Source organism: Berghia stephanieae, chromosome 7 (genome assembly GCF_034508935.2).
Source record: "Berghia stephanieae isolate SIO BIC M18660-M18661 chromosome 7, UCSD_Bste_1.3, whole genome shotgun sequence".
In the NCBI taxonomy this organism is placed as follows: Eukaryota; Metazoa; Mollusca; class Gastropoda; order Nudibranchia; family Aeolidiidae; genus Berghia; species Berghia stephanieae.
The window spans coordinates 42,523,117-42,544,440 of NC_088366.1; the positions used below are offsets into that span (position 1 = coordinate 42,523,117).

General features: G+C 37.4%; 1 protein-coding gene across 1 annotated transcript; it reads left to right on the forward strand.

The window, feature by feature from the left end:
• The first annotated feature begins 934 nt into the window (after positions 1-934).
• Positions 935-9,797, forward strand: LOC144976550 (SS18-like protein 2). The gene is made up of 6 exons (XM_078920844.1): positions 935-971; positions 1,708-1,805; positions 7,090-7,173; positions 7,591-7,667; positions 9,085-9,237; positions 9,773-9,797. The coding sequence occupies exons 2-6, from the start codon at positions 1,785-1,787 to the stop codon at positions 9,795-9,797; spliced, it is 360 nt and encodes a 119-aa protein (XP_078776970.1). The 5' UTR covers positions 935-971; positions 1,708-1,784.
• The last annotated feature ends 11,527 nt before the right edge of the window (positions 9,798-21,324 follow it).

Below are 21,324 nucleotides of genomic sequence, written 5' to 3' on the forward strand. Positions count from 1 at the left end.
TGGGATGACCGATAGAGCAGGTAGCTGTGACTGTCCGTTTCTTTGTAGTGTACAGTGGTCCGTACTCCCGTGCTGGTCAATACAGCCTTGATGTCCAAAAAGTTCACCTCAGAGGTTGAAATCTCATAAGTGTACTCTATGGACGGGTGGAAGGAGTCCATCGCTAGGATGAACCCCTTCAACTGGCTGTGGGTCAATGACGTAATGCCGAAACAGTCGTCAATGTACCTTTTGAACAGCTCGGGGGCAGGTCCACTGTACTGATGGAAGAAGGTTTCCTCAAGGTAGCCCATGAAGAGTTAGCATATGAGGGACCCATCTTGGTGCCCATCGCAACACCTGAGATCTGATGGAAAAATACATCATTGAACTCAAAAGTGTTGAGTGTGAGCACAAGTTCGGTGAGCCTCACAATGCTGTTGCTGGAAATCCCTGGTAATGGATGGCGGTCGACGAAATGCCTGATGGCACGCAGTCCGTCAGGATGCGGTATGGATGTGTACAGTGTCTTCACATCCATGGTGAAAATTAGCCGTGGACATTCATCCTGGAATCGAATTTCGTCAATGACACCAAGAGCATGGTTAGTGTCCTTGATATATGTCCTTGATTAAGAAATGATATACTCCAATTGATGAGATTCAAAGCTTTATAAAAACCAGCAATTCACTTTAAGAAATCATAATATGAAACCGATCGAAAGCCACTCAAGGGCTTCCCTCTAGGAATTGTTGACGACGAATTACAAGCTGACGTTGGTGCATCTGTGTAGGTACTTTGTATCTCAAAAATAAACTTTGCGTTTTTCATGCACATGTCAAACTGACCATTAACTGTTTTGGCATTTAGAAATGACTCACTCTTTAAGAAAGAAGTTAGAATTCGAAAACAACAAAATTTAGTATTTAGGTCAAGAAGATTGATCACGCTGAGAGACTGAGAGAAAGGATTTTGTGCGCGTTTATTTTCATGTAATAAGTATAATGCTTTTTTAAATACTCGTCGATTGTTGACCTTCCTTGTCAATCGATAAGACATGCACATTGGCAGTTGGGACCACAGGGTTTTATCAGTATATATCCCGTTCATCTTCGCATTTCTATTTCAACCTATAATAATACTGCCACAATTCGGGAGACCTTCCGAAGAAAGTAGCTCCTCGTGCCCGTGCTAATTACTAATACTAATAGAGAATTTAACAGAAATTCTAAAACTAAATGTAACTCACACACTTGAAACCAATGTCATATGAAAGAGCTGGCAACACGGATTACAAAACAGTTTGAATTCTTTTTCTATCTTGATTAGAAATGTAGTTAGGACAGTTCAAAGTCTGAAATTCCAGACTGATTTTTACCCCAAAATTAGCATTGGAAAGTTGTGACCGAAATCGCGTCAATATGGAGTTCTTATTATTTTATATTGTATTTCAAAATGTTCGTCTTATCAAGGACGAGGCATTTACATTAATAAAGAGGAAGATAAACTTTTCAAAATAACATAATATGACGAAAATTCGTTATTCAAGGCACTTTGGATTACTTTGATAAAATTATCAATGATCAAACTCAAAATATCTTGTTGACTCAGGGGGATGGGACTTGAAAAAACATAAAATTTGAAACTTTATTTGTTTCTCTACAACCTACGGTTCCAGAGTTATTTAAATTTATATTTTTCTACTGAAATTTTTTGTCAATTTTACAGAGAGAATCTGTGATCTCACCGCTGCCTCAAAACCAGCATCTTGCGGCGATTGGGAAATTTTGAGTCTTGCAGTCAACATGGCCCACTTATTGTTTTCAGTAATTTTGTTTCAATTAAAAATCTAAATGGCATGTGTTAGGTATCATTTTACGGACTGACTATTTTGTTTTAGGCTATTTTCACCGTACGGTGATAATAGCCTGACAGACTATTTTCACCGTATGTATTAGCCAATCAGAAGCCAGGATACTAACTGTGACGTATGTGCCTCTGCATCCAGACCATTAGAATTCGACCCGACATCATTTTCTTCCTGCGTGCCGAGAACAAGGGAGGCCTCCCGAAAACTCCTCGTTATAGTATTTCCTTCGATTTGTATTTTCACTTTGGACCTTTTGTCAGACGTTTATTTATCCAATTTGTTATCATATAGAACAAACCTTGATAGATTTGTGAAAGTTAAAAATTTCCTAATTTGACCATTGTTTTGATTCTCGGCCGCCATTTTAAATTGTGAGGTATTGAAAGGCAGTGCAAAGCAGTCCTAGGATTGTTTTTGTTTTGTTTTGTTTTTTCCTATTTGGGGTAGTTAAAGGTACTAGGTTGTATTTTTTCTTAGGAGCGAATATTTGGCATGATGAGCTTTCGGAAGGCCTCCCAAAGCTATAATAATACAGGCGGGATGGCGGATTCAGAGTTGGTTACAGTTACCAATGAAGCTTTCCAATTTCGTGGCGGCAATGGGGTCTCGAACCCGCGACCTTTCTGGTACAACAACAACACCTGGCCGGGGAGGGCGTGGCTCTACTGTATGATTATGAGCTATTCACAACTCGAAAAATAGTGATTTCAATCTTTATGTCTATCTTGAGCCGCTACCCCTGATTTCTTGAGGTCATGGGTTCAACACAAACGCCGCAAAGTTTGTTAACTACCAAGATACCATTATCACCGTACGGTGAAAATAGTGTGTCAGGCTATTTTCACCGTACTGTGAAAATCGTCCACAAAGATATTACCGTACGGTGAAAGTAAGTCTCCCACACTATTAACAATGTACAGTGAATATAGCCTGCCTCACCTTTATAGTGAATATAATCCTGGCCCCACAGGAAAACGCGACCGATGCGGCCGCATAATTTGCCACTTACCGCAATGCGGCCACATAATTCACCTTTTACTGCATAATTATGCAAAATATGGTTTTTAGCGTGAATTTATGACCATTCATTGTATGAAGAAAAATGAAACCGAAAAAGTCCGACGATGTTCCCAAATACGTGACAGTGACTTCCCTTTAACTTTGACAGCCAGGGATTGACTTTTTAAGAGAGGTCCCATTTTTCAACCCCGCTAAGCTGCTCCTGTCTCCAGGTTAGGATCAACTTGAGAGTCTCACAAAACTGAAAACTGTACCCGAGGAGGAGATCAAGAGGTACACCCGGCAGCTTGGGCCCCTCGCGGTGAAGAACTCCATCACCTATTCTGTTGACGTGCCACATTTTTGGCAGTCCATTTCTGATGAAGTGCCCGCTTTGGCTGCTTGTGCCAAGTGGTACATATACACCATGATCAACAGCGCTGATGCTGAGCGCAGCTTTTCTGTTTACAATCTGATATTGTCAGACAGGCGCAGGAGTTTAGCACAACGTCTCTGCGACTTTCTAGCTTTTCTGTGCTACAACACAAAATTAAGTTTTGAATTTTGCGTTGTAGTTCTTTAATTTTGAATTGGTTAAATGTAAATAAAGCAATGGATAATTTAGACAGCGATTTATTACTTTTTTCTTGTTTTGCATAATTTGTAATTTCCCTTGCATAATTTCCTTTTTCCCCCCGCATAATTTGGGATATTTTTTTTCATATTTCCGGGGGGCCAGATAATCTCCCACACTATTATCACCGTACACTGAATATAGCCTTCCACACCATTATCACCGTACGGTGAAAATAGTGTGTCAGGCTATTTTCACCATACAGTGAAAATCGTCCGCCAAGATATTACCGTACGGTGATAAAAGTCTCCCACACTATTATCACCGTACGCTGAAAATCGTCCACCACAATATTACGGGATGGTGAAAAAAGTTTCCCACACTATTATCACCGTCCGTACGGTGAAAATCGTCCACCAAAATATTACGGGATGGTGAAAAAAGTCTCACACATATATCACCGTACGGTGAAAATCGTCCACCAAGATATTACCGTACGGTGAAAATAGTCTCCCACACTATTATCACCAAGATATTACCTTACGGTGAAAATAGTCGGCCCCACTATTATCACCATACAGCGAATAATATAGCCTTCCACACCATTATTACTGTACGGTGAAAATAGTGTGTCAGGCTATTTTCACTGCAAGATGGAAATCGTCTCCCACAACTATTATCACCGTACGATGAATATAGCTTTCCACTAGTGCGGGGCGGTCCTTGGCAAGCTTAAGGACCACGGTCCTACGGTCCTTGGGAAATGAAGACCGCAAGGACCGGTCTCTCGACCGGTCCGTTCATTCTTGAACCGTTAAAGACCGCTACACGATGAAAACCGTGGCCTACAGGAGTAAAACACACGGAGTAGTCACACTCATTTCAAATTGTAACCTAATTAGAGAAGAGGGGTGATGCCTTCTTTATTTGCTCACCGTACTTCATTGTTACTTCGATAATTTAATAAAATTTGAAATTTATCCCCATTAACGGAGATAATGGCATCGCCCAAGGCGTTGATCGAGTTGTTCGTGGCGTTGATACACACACGCAACTCCTCCCCCCACCCCCCCCCCCCCCCCCCCCCCCCCCCCACACACACACAACATTAGAGGGCAGCGAGCATTGAAGAGTAAGAGAGAGACGTGAAGTTATAATAAGAGGGGGTGGATGAGGTGATAAGAGGGGTCGATGGTGACTTTTCGCCAGATCTAACAAACTCAGCTACCCATTCATTGCTGAGTAGACAGGGATTCAGAAAAAAATCGACTGCACCCGGATCGATCTCTGGCCCTTTGCGTATAAAGAGAGTGCTCTATCAACTGAGCTATCGGGGTCCCCAAATATTCTATTGGACCTTTAAAAATACAGACGTTATAACTGGTTTTTTTGGACGGAAGAAACTAATGAAACTCATATTACTTGATTAGTTAAAACACCAAACGAAATTTTAATATTATTGTATTATTTTAAATGACAACAATGCGATAGAAAGGAGTGGCGACAAGAGATGGACAAAAGAAAACAAAAAATCAGACTTGCAACTTGCTAGGTTCGACACACACACACACACACACACACACATCTTTAGTAGTCACATACATTTCAAACAATAACCCATTAGAGAAGAGGGGTCATGCCTTCATCATAGATCATTGTCATTGCGATCATTATGGTGTAGTAAATTTTGAAATTTACCCCGTATAATGGAATCGTCCAAGGCGTGCGCCTCCTGTTCCCCCCATCTCACACACGAAAGGGCGGTTTGCGGAGTGGAGGGAGGTGGTCGTCTGCCTCTATGGTCGTCTGTGTCGTTTAGTGTATGGCAAAGGGGGGTGGGTGCGATTAATTAAGTGGGATGGGTGGTGATTGGTGGAAGATAGGCAAAGGACCGAGGCAACGAATCGCTGGGAAGTAGTATGGCGCAGGACCGTTGAAAGGTGATAAGAAGTGAGGACCGCCGGCGGTCTTCCTCTTTGGGACTGGACCACGGTTCACAGCTAAAAGACCGTGGGACCGGTCCTCGGTCCGGTCCTCAGCGCGGCACTACTTTCCACACCATTATAATGAATATATATGTAGTCTCCCGCACTATTATCACCGTACACTGAATATAGCCTTCCACACCATTATCACCGTACAGTGAAAATCGTCCACCAAGATATTACCGTTTGTACTACAACCACCATTACCACCACACATCATCACTACTACAACTGCAACCACCACCATCACCACATCATCATCACTACCACTACAACAACCACCATCACCACCACATCATCATCACTACCACTACTGCTACAACCTCCACAACCACATTGTCATCACTACAACTACTACTACTACTACTACTACTACTACTACTACTACTACTACCACTACTACTACAACCATCAGCACCACATCATCATCATCACGACCACTACTACTACAACCACCACCACATCATCACTACCACTACAACCACCATCACCACCACATCAACAATACTACCACCACTACTACAACCACCACCATCATTATCATCACGACCACAACTACTACAACCACTATACCACCACCACATCATCATCACTTCAACCACCACCACCACCATATCATCATCACTACCACTACTACTACTACTACTACAACAACAATTATCACATCTTCATCATCACTACTACTATTACTACAACCACCAACACCACATCATCCTCACTACCACCAGTACTACAATCTATACCATTAGGTTTTGGCGCTTTACTTCATTTGAAATAAGGAAACTTTGGGATTTTATTTGGCAATGTATCATAATATAATTCTAATCAGTTATTTATTTAGAACTATACAATATGTAAACACAATGGCAAATACAATTCCAATTCCTTTTTCTTGTGTGCGGAAATTCCTCTTTCAGCATTGAAATTCCTACGAGTGGTGTCGGAAACTCCTGTGAGCCAAATTTAAAGTTGGCGTCTCTGTAGAGCCCTGAAATTTGGCATGAATAAAGTTTAGATGTTATTCTAAGACCAAGTTTTTTATTTTAAAAACACACGCTGTAAATAAAAAACTAAATGCATTTGAAAATTGCCAAATTTTAACTTCATATAACTTCTGGAATTCTTAATGGATTTTTCCTTAATTGGCACCATTTAAAGGAAATTGAAAAACGAAAATAATGATACCAAAATATCTGCGATATTCCTCTTTATAACGATGTTATGCATCCTTAATTGAACCACCAAAAATGCGAACAGCAATTTCCCTGGTGCTAAAGCCCTTAGAGGGAAACAACGGGAGGCCTTCCGAAAGCTCCTACTTCCCGGATGAATCCCCAGTATTCTTTGTTTTTTATAATGTTCTAGTAAGGGGTTTGGGAGGGGGAGACTTTTTTTTTTTTTAATTGGCAACTCTGGACAATGCATTAAATGTACTTGCAGTTTGAAAATAATTATGATTGATAACAGAGGAAATCATTAGTAAGTAATTAAAAAAAATTTTTTTTTAAAGAGTGGAACTATTACACTTTTTCTTTCATGATTTTGAAAATTTAGATGATATAGGATAATGTGTATATTTCAAGAATTTTCATTTCATTTTTGATAAGATCTCTTTTTTTAAATTTTTTTTTTTCCAGAGGCAGATTATTGTTTCCTAATTTTAAGTTGCCTTTTAATCACAGACAGTAATCACCATGTCAGCTGTGTTCGTGCCTTCACACCAGAAACCACAGAACACACCTCCCACATCTGCAACCATTCAGAAGGTAAGGAAGAAATGTTGTGGCCTTGGCTTGGAAAGGCAGTTTTTAAAAAGGAAAGATATAATATGGACCGTGCGGACAGTCACCCGTTTTGTTATTATTTAAAATGTCCAAATGTGCAAAAGTTTAGAAAATAACCAACATATTGAAAATTGATCTGAATTTTCCAGAGGGTCTTTTTCTCACTGAAATCCTCAGAAGAAATTTTGTCCAGTGTTTCAGATCCATGGTTTCAAGTCTGCTTCCAAATTATTGTTTGAATGAATTGAGCACATCAAGTTGTCCAGAATATTTTGTAGAGAGTTGCTATAACACCTTTGTTAATCCAATATTGTACAATTGTTGTTCAGTTTGTCACCCTTTCATACCCTAAACCAAGATCTTTTTGATACCAATCAAATATTCACTTTGTATCTTCAGATGCTTGATGAGAATACTCAGCTGATTCAGACCATCAGTGACTACCAAATGAAGGGTCAGCATAATGAGTGTATACAGTAAGTTGGGGTTTTTTTTTTCAGGTTTTTAAAAAGAAAATTATATATTTATTTATTTTTACTATTATTTTTTTTTTTCGTTTTAATGTCTGCCATGCTTGAAGAAGTATGGTCTACTACATGACATTATCATACTTTTGTCAAGATAGTATTAAATTTATATCTCAGATTTTGTAATGAATAAGACTAGATTTTTAAGAAAAATTTCATCACCCATCTACTTACCGTCTACTTATCATTTCCCTATGTAAGAATTATGTTTATATAAATAATGAGAAAAAAAGATGGATTTTTTTCATCCCAATTTATGTACAGACGAACTTGCCATAACACCTGCCATTATGCTATAATACAGAATGTCATCTAAGATTAAAGCCTCTGAACTCCCCAATGAAATTTCCTCTTGACTCTTTGTATAACGATCCTGCTGAACACGCAAACCAACACTAAATTTCCCACTCCCATTTGACAAATCTCTGTGTGTAAGATAGAAAATTTCCCCTCATTTCCGCAATGTTGATTGCTATGTAAGGGCAGCGTGGCTCAGTGGTACGCTCTTTGCTTCCTCCTAAAGGTACGAGTTCAATCACCCGCTGCTGCTTGTGTGGCTTTGACAAGTCACCTGTCCTAGCTCACTTTGCGGCGCTGCTCTCGGCTGACCGGGTTATTCCAGTCTTCCCCTTGGGAAAATAACCTTTTAAGACCAATTTCCCCTTGGGATGAATAAAGGGAATTTTTAAAAATTTTAAACGCTAAAACCTAACTTACCTTTTAAAACAATTTTCTTGACATAATGGAGTTTCCCAATTACCAGGACGTCGGATAAAGTTTAATTCATCTAAGTCGTGAGTGTTGCGTCTTTGCCAATACTCATAAACAGTCTGATGCGTTGTCACTCGTTACATTTTATGACACCACTTGTTGGTTTATTAAATATTAAAGTTGGTCTTTGGAAAAAAAGTCTTGATGGATGGGGGCATTTGTATACTGACCCGATGCATCTTATCACAGTCTTCCTACCAGACACAATAGTCTTAATTGAATCATCTACAAATTATTTAGTTAGTGGAATGAAAGCAGGGTTTAGTTAGTGGAACTTCTTGAGAATGCACAAATCCTTCTAACCAATGGGGATTGGTTCAAAAAGGAATTTATTGTTCTTTGGCTACAATTTGTCAATGAATTGGAATAAGGGTCATTAGTTAGAAATGACTCGAATATTAAAATAGATTGCAAGATATTTTATCAATTTTTTCAAAAATACCTCATCATCATCGTTTTGTTATTATTATTATTATTTTATTATTTTATTATTATTATTTTTATTATTATATTATTATTATTATTTTTAATTATTATTATTTTTATTATTTTTTTTGATTAGTTACTGATCAGTTTATTTTTTTTTTGTTTTCGGGTATCAACAAATTTTGCCTCGTAATTTGGTTTACTTGGCCAACCTGGCGGACTCCAGTACAAATGTACATGCCTTACTGCGTAAGTACTGTGGGACCTCTCTGATGGGGAAAAGTGTCTTTCATTGTAAAAAATCATCCCGATTTACCGGGAGGTGAAGATTTCAGTTGTATCTCTAGCCTTGGAGTACTAAATCCTTACTGTCACATAAAGGGGCAATCTCTTTACATATTCAGCGATGAACAGACTGGAAAAGAAGTGTAGTTTTCGAAAGGACAATGATAGACTGATTCATTCTTTGTATTTTCTTCCAAATTGTAATTCATTGTTTGTGTTTTGAGTCTAAAAATGTTTTTGGTTCAAAACCAAATTGTCCCTTTTTGGTTTGTTTTTTTCTGTTGTATGGGACATCTTCTTGAACAAATTCTTAAAAATTGTGCATCACACTCAATAGCAGTTAATTGAATTTTATTTTTTTTATCGCAATTGTATGACAAAAGCAAATGTATTTACACATGTTACCATTCAAACCAATTGGCCAATAAAAAACAACAGTGATGTTATATTTATGAATTTTTAGACTTGATTTGTTCTAATGAATTAGATGGTATCAGACCAGGGATATCAACAAAAAATTTTGAAATGTCTAATTGTTTTTCGCACAAAACATAACCCTGTCCCGCCCCCAGACTTGACGAGGAAAAAGAGGGTTGATACAAGCTCAGACCTGAGTCAACGAATCATCCAACTACCCTTTTTAATTTTTCTGTAAAAGTATGAGACATGTTTTAATTTTGGAAAAGAAAAACTTGAGAAATCATGAAACAATTCCCCTTAAAATGTTAGGCACTATTTTTGAACTGTTTGTGTAATGCAAATTTTTTTTTTGGTTTTTCCCTTTTCATTTTATCGTTCATTAGTATTTGGAAATGAAGAACTGGGAACATTGAATAAAAAATTAAAATAATTTGGTTCAGACAATGTCCGATTCTGGGGCCTTTTCCCAAAAAAAAAATATAAAGGGAAAAATTTTACTTTTGAATTTTTCTTTAGAAGTTTGGGGAAATGGTACTTTTTTCCCGGGTTTGGGGGAATTTTTGGATTTTGTGGGGAAAAATTTTATTTTTTTTTTAAAACCAAATTACAATTAAAAAATTAAGTTGGTTTTTGGGTTTCCACAGGTAGGGGAGAGGGCATATGTCAAAATTGTGACCTTGACTTTTTTTTTTTTTTCTTTTTTTTTTGCTCCCAAGGACCTCAATAAGAAAATATGGTAAAAAGAGCCACCCGCCCCGGTAAACAAAGGGGGTTAGATTTAAATTTAATTACAAAAAAATGAAATTTTTTTTTTTAAGCCTTTAATAACCCCGCTGTTAAAAACCCCAATGAATGTTTTTTGGGCCTGTAAATTTTCCGCTATTGTGGGATTCCGACATTTGATTTTTTAAATGCAACCAAAAAAAAAAAAAATTTAATAGAAAAAAAAATTCGTAAGTCAAAAAACAGAACCCTAAAAAAAAAAAAAAAGTTTTATTTTTTTCCTAAAAAATCAATTTTTTTTCCTTTCCAACCATTAAAAAAACAAACAAAAAATTTTTTTTTTTTTCGCTAAAAAAAAAACAAAACAGGCCGTTTCGTTAGCTTAAATATTTCATGCCCCTACAACCCCTAAAGGGGATTATTCACCCTGGTACTGTCCCCCAAACCCCAGAGGGGGTCGCGAATTGCGCAGTCTTTAAACCCCCACCATAACTAAAATGCACAAAGTGATTGGACCGGGGTGTTTTATCAATACAATCACTTCCCCCCTTCTTCATTGGGGTTCCTTGGGTGGAGACAGAAAAAAAAAAATGGAAATAATTATTTTTTTTCGAAAGTTCTTCCCGACGCCAACCATCCTCTTCTTTTTTTAAAAATTTTCCAAATAAGAAAAAATCCGCTTTAAAATTTAACACAAAAAACAGAGGAAAATACGCCCCCTGCAACTAGTCATTTTTTTCCCCTTTATTTTTCAATGATCAGCCCCGGGCCCACAAATGTTGGTATCTCTCAAAAAATGGGGGTTTTTTTTTTTTTTACCCTAAAAAAAAGGACCCCATTAAAATAAATTGGGGGAAAATGAATGTTTTTGTTTAATATTTTTTGTGTTTTTAATTAACCCCCTTTTTTTTCCCTTTTTTTTTTTTGCGTTCAAAAAATTCCGAAAATTTTTTACAAAAATTTACGGCCTGATTTTGGGAAAGGTTTTTTGGGCAAAATTCTTTTTTGGGGGCTTAAATGGTTGTTGTTATAAAAATGATCAATGAAACTCACCTTCCCTCTAGGATTTATGGGGGTTTATTTTTTGTAAAAGTTTCAATTTTTTTATTTGTAATTTTGGTTTGTTTTTTTTAAAATTACTCTTGAAAAAAAAAAGCCTCAATGTGGTTTTCGCACCTATTGTTTTTTTAAAAAGAGGCCCTGGTCGAGTGGGTGACGCCCCCGGGGACAAAGCCAATTATGAAGGCACCCGGGAAATGATTTTTTCATTGTTCATGTTTAGATCGAAATAGTGAGAGTTTTTAATATTTTATTTTATTATTTTTATTTTATTATTTTTTTATTTTTTATTATTTTTTTATTTTTATTATCATAATTTTTTATTTATTAATAAATTTTAAATTTTATTACGTTGTTTAAAGTGTTTTGTTTTATTTTTGGGAATTTTTTTGTGTTCGGCTACAAAGTTTTTTTCAAGAATTTGGAAGCATAACGCGGGGCAGATTTTTTCCCCCAATTTTTTTTTTTTTTGAAATTAAAAATTTTTTCAAAGAGCAAAAAAGGGGTGTGCAGGGTGAAGGTGAGCCTATTACTGTCATTTTTCTCAAAAATTGATCTGTTACTATTGTAATTTTACCTTTTTTCTTCATTTTTATAAATTTTTATTTTTTTTTATTTGTGGGGGCCCAATTTTGCAACCAGAAAGCCAATTTCAGAGAAAACCAGCACAAAATTTGGCCCCAATAGCAACGTCTGTAGAACCAAACTTCAACGGGGGCCAAAACACGCCTCCCAAAAACGAAAACCCAGACGCGAACAACAGTTTCCCCAAAACAAAAAGGAGCCTCAAGCCCCTTACCGCAGAAACCCCCCCAAATACAGTGCCGCGGGGGGGCCCAAAGGCTTGCCCCCCCCTATGGGAGGCCGCAAAGCCAAAGGGGCCCCAGTGGGGTGGTAAGCAACAAGGCCCTCACCGGGGGGGGCCCCCAGAAGGGGAAATGCGAACCAAATGGGGGGTTCGAAAATGGCCGGCGGGCCTCGAGTGGGATGGCCCCGCGCACAGCCGGAAATGAGGGTGGTCCCCAAGTTTTGAGGGGCCCCCAGCCGGCAGATGGGGGGGGGAACAAGGTGGAATGGCGGTGGGGGGCCCCCCCACATGTGGATGGGATGAAAAACAAAGGGTGGACCCAGATGGAATCCCCAAAAAATGGGGGTCCAATGTAAGCATAGGGCCGCAGAAAAAATCCCCCCTGGGGGGAAAATTCCAATCAAAGGGTGGGCCTGGGGCCCCCTGCCTAACAATATGGGGGGCCCAAATTTGGGGGGCCCAATCAATGGGGGGTCCAAAAGGCAATATGCAAAAAGTGGGTGACAGGGTGGGATGCAGAATCAAGGGTGGGCCCCGGAAAATGCCCAATAGAGGGGGGCCCAAGGAAATATTTTTTCATCAAAGAGTGGGCCTCAAGTAACGGCCCCAAAAAGGGGGGGGCCTCAAAGGGTCCTGCCAAAAAAAAGGGGGGCCCCAAAAAACATGCCCAAACAAATGGGTGGGGTAGGGAAATGCCAAATCAAAAGGGTGGCCCCGGTAAATCCCAACCAAATGGGTGGCCCCAAAAGGGAAATTTCCCGTCAAAGGGGTCCACAAGGAAAAAAATTCCTAACCCCAAAAGGGTGGGGCCCCGGGAACCCAATCAGGGACAATATGGTAACTATGGCAACTATCCTCAACAATACTGATTCAGATATTTGAGGACATTTAACTCTTTTGAAGATTGAGCTTTATTTTTTATTTTATTTTTAATTGTTGTCTCTATAACAAACAAAAACTATGTACAAATGTTGTCTCAATGTAAGCTGTCGTTTCCAAGGTGCTTCTCCTTTTATGTTATGACTTACCTGAAATAATGTTTAGTCCTAACATTGTTACAAAGCTCTACACTACACATTTGATATAGTGATCTAAAACTTAACCTGAAGTTATCTGTATGCGTAATGTAGATTATTTATTTATAGTAATATAAGATCACAAATCGATGTAGTCAAAGAGGTTCAAGCATATTAGACTCCATTTAAAAAAATCAAATAAAAAAAATTACCTATTGGTCTTGGTATTCAACACAATCTGTAATGCATGTTGTTTAATTCCAAAAAGTCAAGATTGAATTTAGTTGAAATTTTTCACCTGATTATTAATGCAGATCTTACCGTTATTACCAGGAGAGTAGTAACAGCAATGTCAAATTTAGAAATTAGGGAGCAGGCACCGGTGTAAGATAAAGAGGTTACCCGATAGTGGTGTCATGTAAACATTTCTGATCAATAATCAGGAGGTCTGAGTTTCGATCCCAGTCGAGAAAGACTGATTTTTTGGATGGGGTTTTTTTGTTGCATTTTTCTTTCTTGCTTTGTCTGGCAGCTTTCATATATTACCTGTTCAGATCTCTATCTCAAACTGGTGTCTGCTCCTAATTTCTCAATTTGATATTTTCAAAATAAATGAAGCTACTCAAATATCTTCTGTCCTCGTCCTCGTGCTCAATGTTTGTGTTGTGTGATGCAAGCGAGGGTTCACCGCTTAAAACGCTTACTCTTGTGAAGAATATAGAAATTAAAATTGTCCCAACTACAGTGCACTCTGGATACGTCGACGTTGCCTAAGTCGATTTTTACCCAAGTCGATTTTTTTTCTTGGTCCCTCCCCCTTCTTCCTATATAACATTAGTAAAAAAAAAAAAAAAACTCCACATAAGTCGATGTTCTTATCACTCATGACTACAATAAAATCACAAATAAACAAGTATTTCCATTGGTTAAAAAAGCTACCAGTAAGAATTTTACGTGGTTAAGAATATCCACGAACGATTGGCGCACATTGATGTGATGTAGGTGCTTTGCCTGACGTCCGTGTTCAATGTACATGAGCAGTTTTGAATAACTTTAATTTCTCCATCTCAAATTTTACATTGTCGCAACTTCAAGTTCAAGATTTTTTTGGTTCTAATCCCAGGCCATCCTATGTAATGGCCCTCAATTTTATCAAGAGGAATTCAAGTCAAGTCTACAACTACCTATCGCGGAAAAGGAAGATTCGATGCATTTGGAAAGTTTGGCATGCGACAGAAAATCACCGCATAGGAAATTGGCATACCAGCTATCTTTGTCTCGACGATTTACAAGAAGTATGACCTTGACCTAGAGGCTCCTACCCTTCCGCTTTTCGCGGAATAATTTCACTTAATTGGTATACATTCCACATTCAAGGCAAAAATTCCGCTTTTCACCTTTCTCATCGAGGAAAATTAAAAATAAAAATCTCTAGCGAAAAAAAAAGTGAGCTATGACTTATTTCGTCATCTCCTATCGTCAATCAACACACATTTTGTATGTCTGATTAGTTTCTTCAAAGTGTGTGCTGCTGATGTCGGATAATATTTATATGTTTGGGAGGGGGTTGACCGAAGTTTTATTATTATTATTGTGACTCCAATTCGTGAGGTCAATGACCTTGGTAATATATATGTTGGCTTCAATCGGTAATAATATTATTTGAGTACGTCAGCTTCTTTCCCTATTTAATTTTAGCCCTGTGTCCGTGTGTGTGTGTGTGTGTGTGTGTGTGTGTGTGTGTGTGTGTGTGTGTGTGTACCGGCACGCGCGTTTGCTTGATTAGGTATGTGTGTGTGTGGGGGGAGGAGGGTCCTGACAAGGTTAAATCCACCCATTCAATGCTTTGCTCTCAGACGGCCAGGAGCTGTGTGTTCTCTATTATTATTTGACCCCATTCTTAGTCTTTACACAATCTGTACATTTTTACACATTTTTTATTTTTAATCATTTGAGTACTTTTGGATTGTCTATTACATTTTCTGTTGCAAAGCATGTCATAGTCAATAACAGTAAGTTAATTCCGCTTTTTTATTTCAAATTCCGATTTTTATGTATTCTGATTCCTCTATGGGACTATTGGGGTAGGAGCCCTCATGACCACTACAGAGACCCGCCCGATATGAAGGGACATACTTATTCTAGATTGGTTTGCTTTGTTCAAATGAGTTTTTGCTCATTTGGTTACACTCCGGTTAAGTTGATTTTCGGATAAGTCGATTTTTTTCTCGGTTCCCCTGGGCATCGTCTTATCCGGAGTCCACTGTATTGGGAATCTCTGTTGTGTTATGGCAGTATGTTAATCAGAAGGTCTGGGGTTCGATCCCCAGTCGAGGAAGACTGATTTTTTGGGATGGTTTGGTTTTCTTGCATTTTTCTTTCTGGCTTTCTAGCACCTTTCATATACACTTTAGATTCTCAGCTGTATGGTCTTAGCTTCGAACCCCAAAAGATACTTTGTTCCATTATTTACAGCGTTATGTGGCCTTCAACAAGATACCTCTCCATAGCTCATTTTGCGGCGCCAGTTGACACCTGGGCTACTCCAGTCTTTCCTTGTAATAGAGCCTAAGGGAGCGTTCACATATTACGTCATCAAAAATTTGCCCTTTTTAGACCCCCCCCCTCCCCCAAGTCATCACTTGTCATCATTGACCTGACCCCCCCCCCCCCCCCAACAGATGATGACGTCATCTAATTTAAATAAAAACTAAAAGATACTTTAATTTCACAATATTTATTATTCGTTTTTCAAACCATAAACATTGATTATCAACGTTTGATAAAACACATTCAGACATTTTATTAATTTCAGAAACTTGATAATTTATGTTTTACGATACAATGGGGACATAAAATTTAAATTTGCAAAGATAAAATCTAACAAACATTATTTAAATTAGGCTACTTGGTGCAGGTGCTATTAAAAAAATTCAGAAAGTGTAATTTAAAATAGTATAGGAGGCAAATTATTTTATAGCATATTAGTCTTTTAGTGGAATGAATTTCTGTTTCAATTTCCAACATAAAATTAATTGATTCAAAAATGTTTCTGCCTTAGACCTCTGGCAATGTACTATAAATAGTATCATCAATTTCATCTTCATCGTCATCATTTTCTCCCATTTGCTGTTCTTCATGTATGCCGCATTTTAGTGATGGTCTTTCATTGCTGTGATCGAGGAGTGATACAATGAACATTTAGGGCAAGTTCGCCTTTTGAGAAGTGATACCCCTTTCCCATTTTGTTTCTTGAGAGATGGGCAATACTCATCATAGCAATTTATCTTTAGCTGTTTTGAAAGGAACAAACTTTGAAATAGGCTTAATTTGCCTATGTTTTGATGACATCATCTTGGGTCTGACCCCCCCCCCCCCCCCATGTCAACACATGTCAACATTTGGTAGACCCCCCCTCCCCCCCTAGCTGATGACGTAATATGTGAACGCTCCCTAAGACAAATCTCTGCTTGAAGATGAATAAAGGGAACTTTATTGTTTATCTACTTTATTGCCTAAGATGAGGGAAATTATTTTATACACATATTATGTTACAAGAAGTTGGTGTATTACAATATTCATTTACTTTCGTATCCAAGCATTAACAATTCATGGCGCGTCGTATTGAAATTAGAACGAATGGGGAAGTGATAAGAATGACAGAGAAGTGTCAGTTATGCGAAACAGCGACAGAGTTTGTGTGTGTGTGAGTGTCTGATTGTGTATTATACTGTATACATTCACATGCAGTGTAAATGTATACACACATACGTAACCGTCAATGTCACATTAAATCATCAGTGGTCGAAACCACAGGTCGGATTTTTAAAAAAATCCTTCAATTAAAATAATGTTTTACGCTGGCTGGCGTGTTCGCGGTGAAAATTAGTTTGAGGAAGGAATGGAATGATAACAAAGAATAATAAGGAAAAAATTCGGGACATTCGAATGAGTTCAAGGAAACCGTGCTGGAGTGTACTTAGTTTTGTCTTGACCCTGACGGGCTTGGAAGGAAACAGTTGAATATGTAGTTTTTTCCTTGTAAATCATCTTTCTGTTATGTAGGTACTGTAATTTTTTTAAAAATAAAAATTCTTGAACATATGATTTGTAAACATTTGAGTGTATTCTTCTTAGTGGGGACCTGTGCTTTTATCAGGATGAGACTTCGGTGATCTCAAACTAAGCTCAATGATAGTATGCTCTTGGAGACTACATCTGTTCCTTATATGTCCCATTCCCCTTTGTCTTACTTTTCTTGTGTGCTTTTAATTGTTAATCTATTTTTATTTTTTTTTGCCATTCCATTTTCTTCCTTTTTTCAGGCACTGAAATGACCTAAATGTGTCGTAAAAATCCTTAAAAACAAAACAAATACTATCCTTTTATTATTGGATCATTATGTTTTATAGAAAAGAAAGTTGTGCTTGTGTGCATGTTTACTTGAATAATTAGTAGCTTTATTTTTGTTTGATCTTAAATCTCCTGTCTGAAACTTTAGAACATAAAATGTTTAGAATGAGATTGAGATATGCAGTCTTTTAAATATCTTATTCTTTGTAGATCTGACTAATGATGGAAGAGCTTTGAAATAGCGATTAATCTAACACATTTCTAAATATTGTTGAATGTTTTGCTTATACTAATACAAATAAACTGTATATAGATTGATGTCTGATTTATTTACAATGTATTGATTAGCAGACTTGATCATGCCCAAGGTCACGTATATGGTAAAAAAGTTTACCTTTCACTTTCATATATTTTGATATTTGCAATGAATCTATGCGTTACATGAATCTAGGACCCTGGGTGGGGTTTCTGACCTCCCATAGTGGGCAGGGAGGTACTTTCTGTGTCTTCTATCACCCTATATGTTTTTCAACTAGCTTTCTGTCTTTGTCTTGGAATGAGATTAATTGGTTTTGTCCTGGCCCTGGCTGAGAGGGAAACAGTCCAATGTATAGTTGGTTTTGGGAGATATTTTTTTCCTTGTAAATTATGTTTTGTTTACATGTTATATATTATTTGTAAACATTTGAGTGTGTTCCTCTTTTTGGGGACATGTGCTTGTGTCAGGATGAGACTTGTGATCTCAAATTAAGTACACTGATAGTATAGTGTGCTCTTGGGCTCTACATCTGTTTTCCCTTTTGAACCAAGTCCCCTTTGTCTTACCTTTTCTTTGGTGCTTTTATTGTAATTCTAGAACTTTTTACTTCCCATTTTCTTCCTTTTAACTGGCGCTGATTTGACCTCTAATGTATTGCTAGGGCCGTAAAACCCTTAAAAACGAATCTTGGACCTTTTCCACTTGTATAACTCGTATTCATGCATGTTATTTTCCATACTAACTTGATAAAAAATACATACCTGCCGACTTTTATGGATCATCCATAATTGTTATGCAAATTTAATAACCATTAGGGACTAACGGAAATTAGAGAAATATTATGGATTTTGATTTCACATCAATTTTTTTCTCAGTGTTAGAGAAATTATTAAATTTTTTTTGTTACCATACTTTTAAGGAGGAGAAAAAATTCTCTTGAAAATTTTCTTTAAAGTTATAAACGCTCCCGCTCAGTTCCACACCCATGATAGCTAAGTCGATCGCTAACTTGTAATGGTGGCCGTCTGCAACAAAGTTTCTTTTACTTATAATAGTTTGTATGTAACATTTTTTTTGTTTGCCATTTATTACTGATGATTTTTGTGTTGGTTACTGATTTTGACATTTTCAAGCAGGCATGTATGCATAATATCTTGACATTTGGTGGTTGATAGAGATCCCCACAGGTGGGGTCTTTTGATCTCTCATGGAGGGCAGAATGGTCACCCTTGTATTTTCTGTCCCCTTATATCTGTTTTCATTTTCCAGTCTTTGTCTTGGAAGGCTACTTGGATTTGTCTTGGGCGTGGTGGTGAGAGGGAAACCGTCAAATGTAAAGTAAAGGGAGGTGAACTGAGAGATTGAAATGAAAAATTTACCCATTGATTCACAGCTGCCAATTCCCATCTTTTTTTTTTTTAATGGAATTTCTCATGTTTTAGGATCTTAAAAAAAGTAATCCTGTTGGGATCCTTTTTATCCCTTAATTTTTTTCCTTTGGTCATTTGGTGATGTTGATACTTGTTGAGTTTTTCAAATTTGTACAAGGTGTCCATAAAGTCATTCCCTGATAACAAAGATATTCGCATCTAGTTTTCACCGCCTTCCAAGGAAAAGTCATATATAAGTCATTTATGCCCGTTAGTCATCGACCTTCATAACATAACCAAATTTGGCAAAATGAACAGGAAATTAAAAGACATAATTTTCTCTCTTTCTATTTTGGAATAGCAACAGTGCAACAGAATCCCTTTGTGTAATGTGATTGCATGAAACAAAATCATCAAAAGTAGTTCAACGTTTCCTGGCCCATTACAGGACTTGAAAACGATTTTTTTAAAACAACAAAACAAACTAAAACAAATGCAAAATGTAATTTAGAGTTTAGAGAGATAAGAATCTTTGTTGTGGGCATGTGCACACAAGAGTTATTGGCCCATCTAAACATACAGAGAAAACGATTAGTGTAAATGTCTATTTTGAATTTGCTTGAAGCACATTGAGTCAATAAAAATGGTACACAAGATTTAAAGCATTTATGTATTTACAAGTCCAGGTTTAGGGGTGTTTTTTGGTTTTTTTCTCGTTTTCCTGTTACAGATGTTGTTAAACAGAGAAAGACATTATGGACCCCCTGTATTATAATTTTAGGTAGTATTTCTACTGAGATTCATATTATTATCATTATGTTCATGCCGCTGATTCCATGAGTCCAGTTAATTTTGTTTGAAGTATTCATTTCACATTCACTTTGGGTAGAATCTCTCTCAGGGCAAGGGAACATTGGACCCCTTAGGCCAGCAGGTTCTGTATAGGCACAGCCTTGTTCTCATACAAACAATTATCTTCATTTTTAACTTCACTGTCATACAAGCTTGTGTCTGAATCATTCTGGATAATTTGATCTATTTCTTTTTCTGTCTTTTTTTTCTCTTGTAAAGTGTTATTATAAACAAATGTGTGGATTCTAGCTTATCAATTATTTGCTTTACTCTTTTATTATATGTTTATCATGACTACTCATTTATTTTGTCTTGCATTAGCTTGCCTTAGTAGTAACAAAGTGAGACAATGATTTGTGTTGTGTCAAATAAAATATTATACCTACTTTTTCTCTCTAGTAATTGTCAGTGCTTGAAGTATTCATGAACCTCTCTGAATAAATGGAAATGAAATTATTTATACACTGTTAATTTGATTTTGTTATGGACCCTCAATACATAGTGGTGGTGGAATATCCTTAAGAGCCGATATATACTGTTGACTTGATGTCTGGGTGAGCAGTTGAAGTTGAAGTCGTGTACTCGGTGTACAATGAAGCATGTGCACCATAATTTCATTGTTGGAACACGAGACCAGAGGGATAAGAGTGAAAAGTGAAAGACAGATTTATTGTGACAATACGAAAGTTAAAAGGTGACGATGACGACGGTGAAGATTTGTGGTTGGTGGTGCATGACACAGGATTTTGTGTTTTATATGAATATGTCATAAGTTCTTGTCCTGCTGTGGGTAAAGCAAAGTTGAGTCCTTAGGAGAGCACATTATTTCTCACCAATGTACGTGCGTAAAATGAGTGCCTGACAACAGCATTATCTATGTGGAAAAGAACTCGTACAATAGGACTTAACAGTTGTATTCAGTGTTACTGTCTTCTATCCCCTTTGTCTGTTTTCTCTTTGTCTTGCTGGGTGGGGTTCCTTACCTCCCATAGTGGGCAGGGAGGTACTTAATGTGTCTTCTACCACCTATATCTGTTTTCCAACATGCTTTCTGTCTTGTCTTGGAATGGGATTACTTGGTTTTGTCCAGGCCCTGGCTGGGAGGGAAACAGTCAAATGTTTAGTTAGAGTTTTGGGAGATGATATATTTTTTCCTTGTGTAAATCACCTCTCTGTTATGCACTGCATTATGTTTCTTTATATTATGTATGATTTGTAAAAAATTTGAGTGTGTTCCTCTTAGCGGGGACCTGTGCTGTGTTTG

Excerpts from the sequence above, each read along its gene's own strand:
- LOC144976550 (XM_078920844.1), top strand. The coding sequence starts at position 1,785 with ATGGCCCACTTATTGTTTTCA. Across the intron at positions 7,668-9,084 it reads CAGCATAATGAGTGTATACA|GTATCAACAAATTTTGCCTC; the intron begins GTAAGTTGGGGT and ends TTTTGTTTTCGG. Across the intron at positions 9,238-9,772 it reads TCATCCCGATTTACCGGGAG|ACTTGACGAGGAAAAAGAGG; the intron begins GTGAAGATTTCA and ends TCCCGCCCCCAG.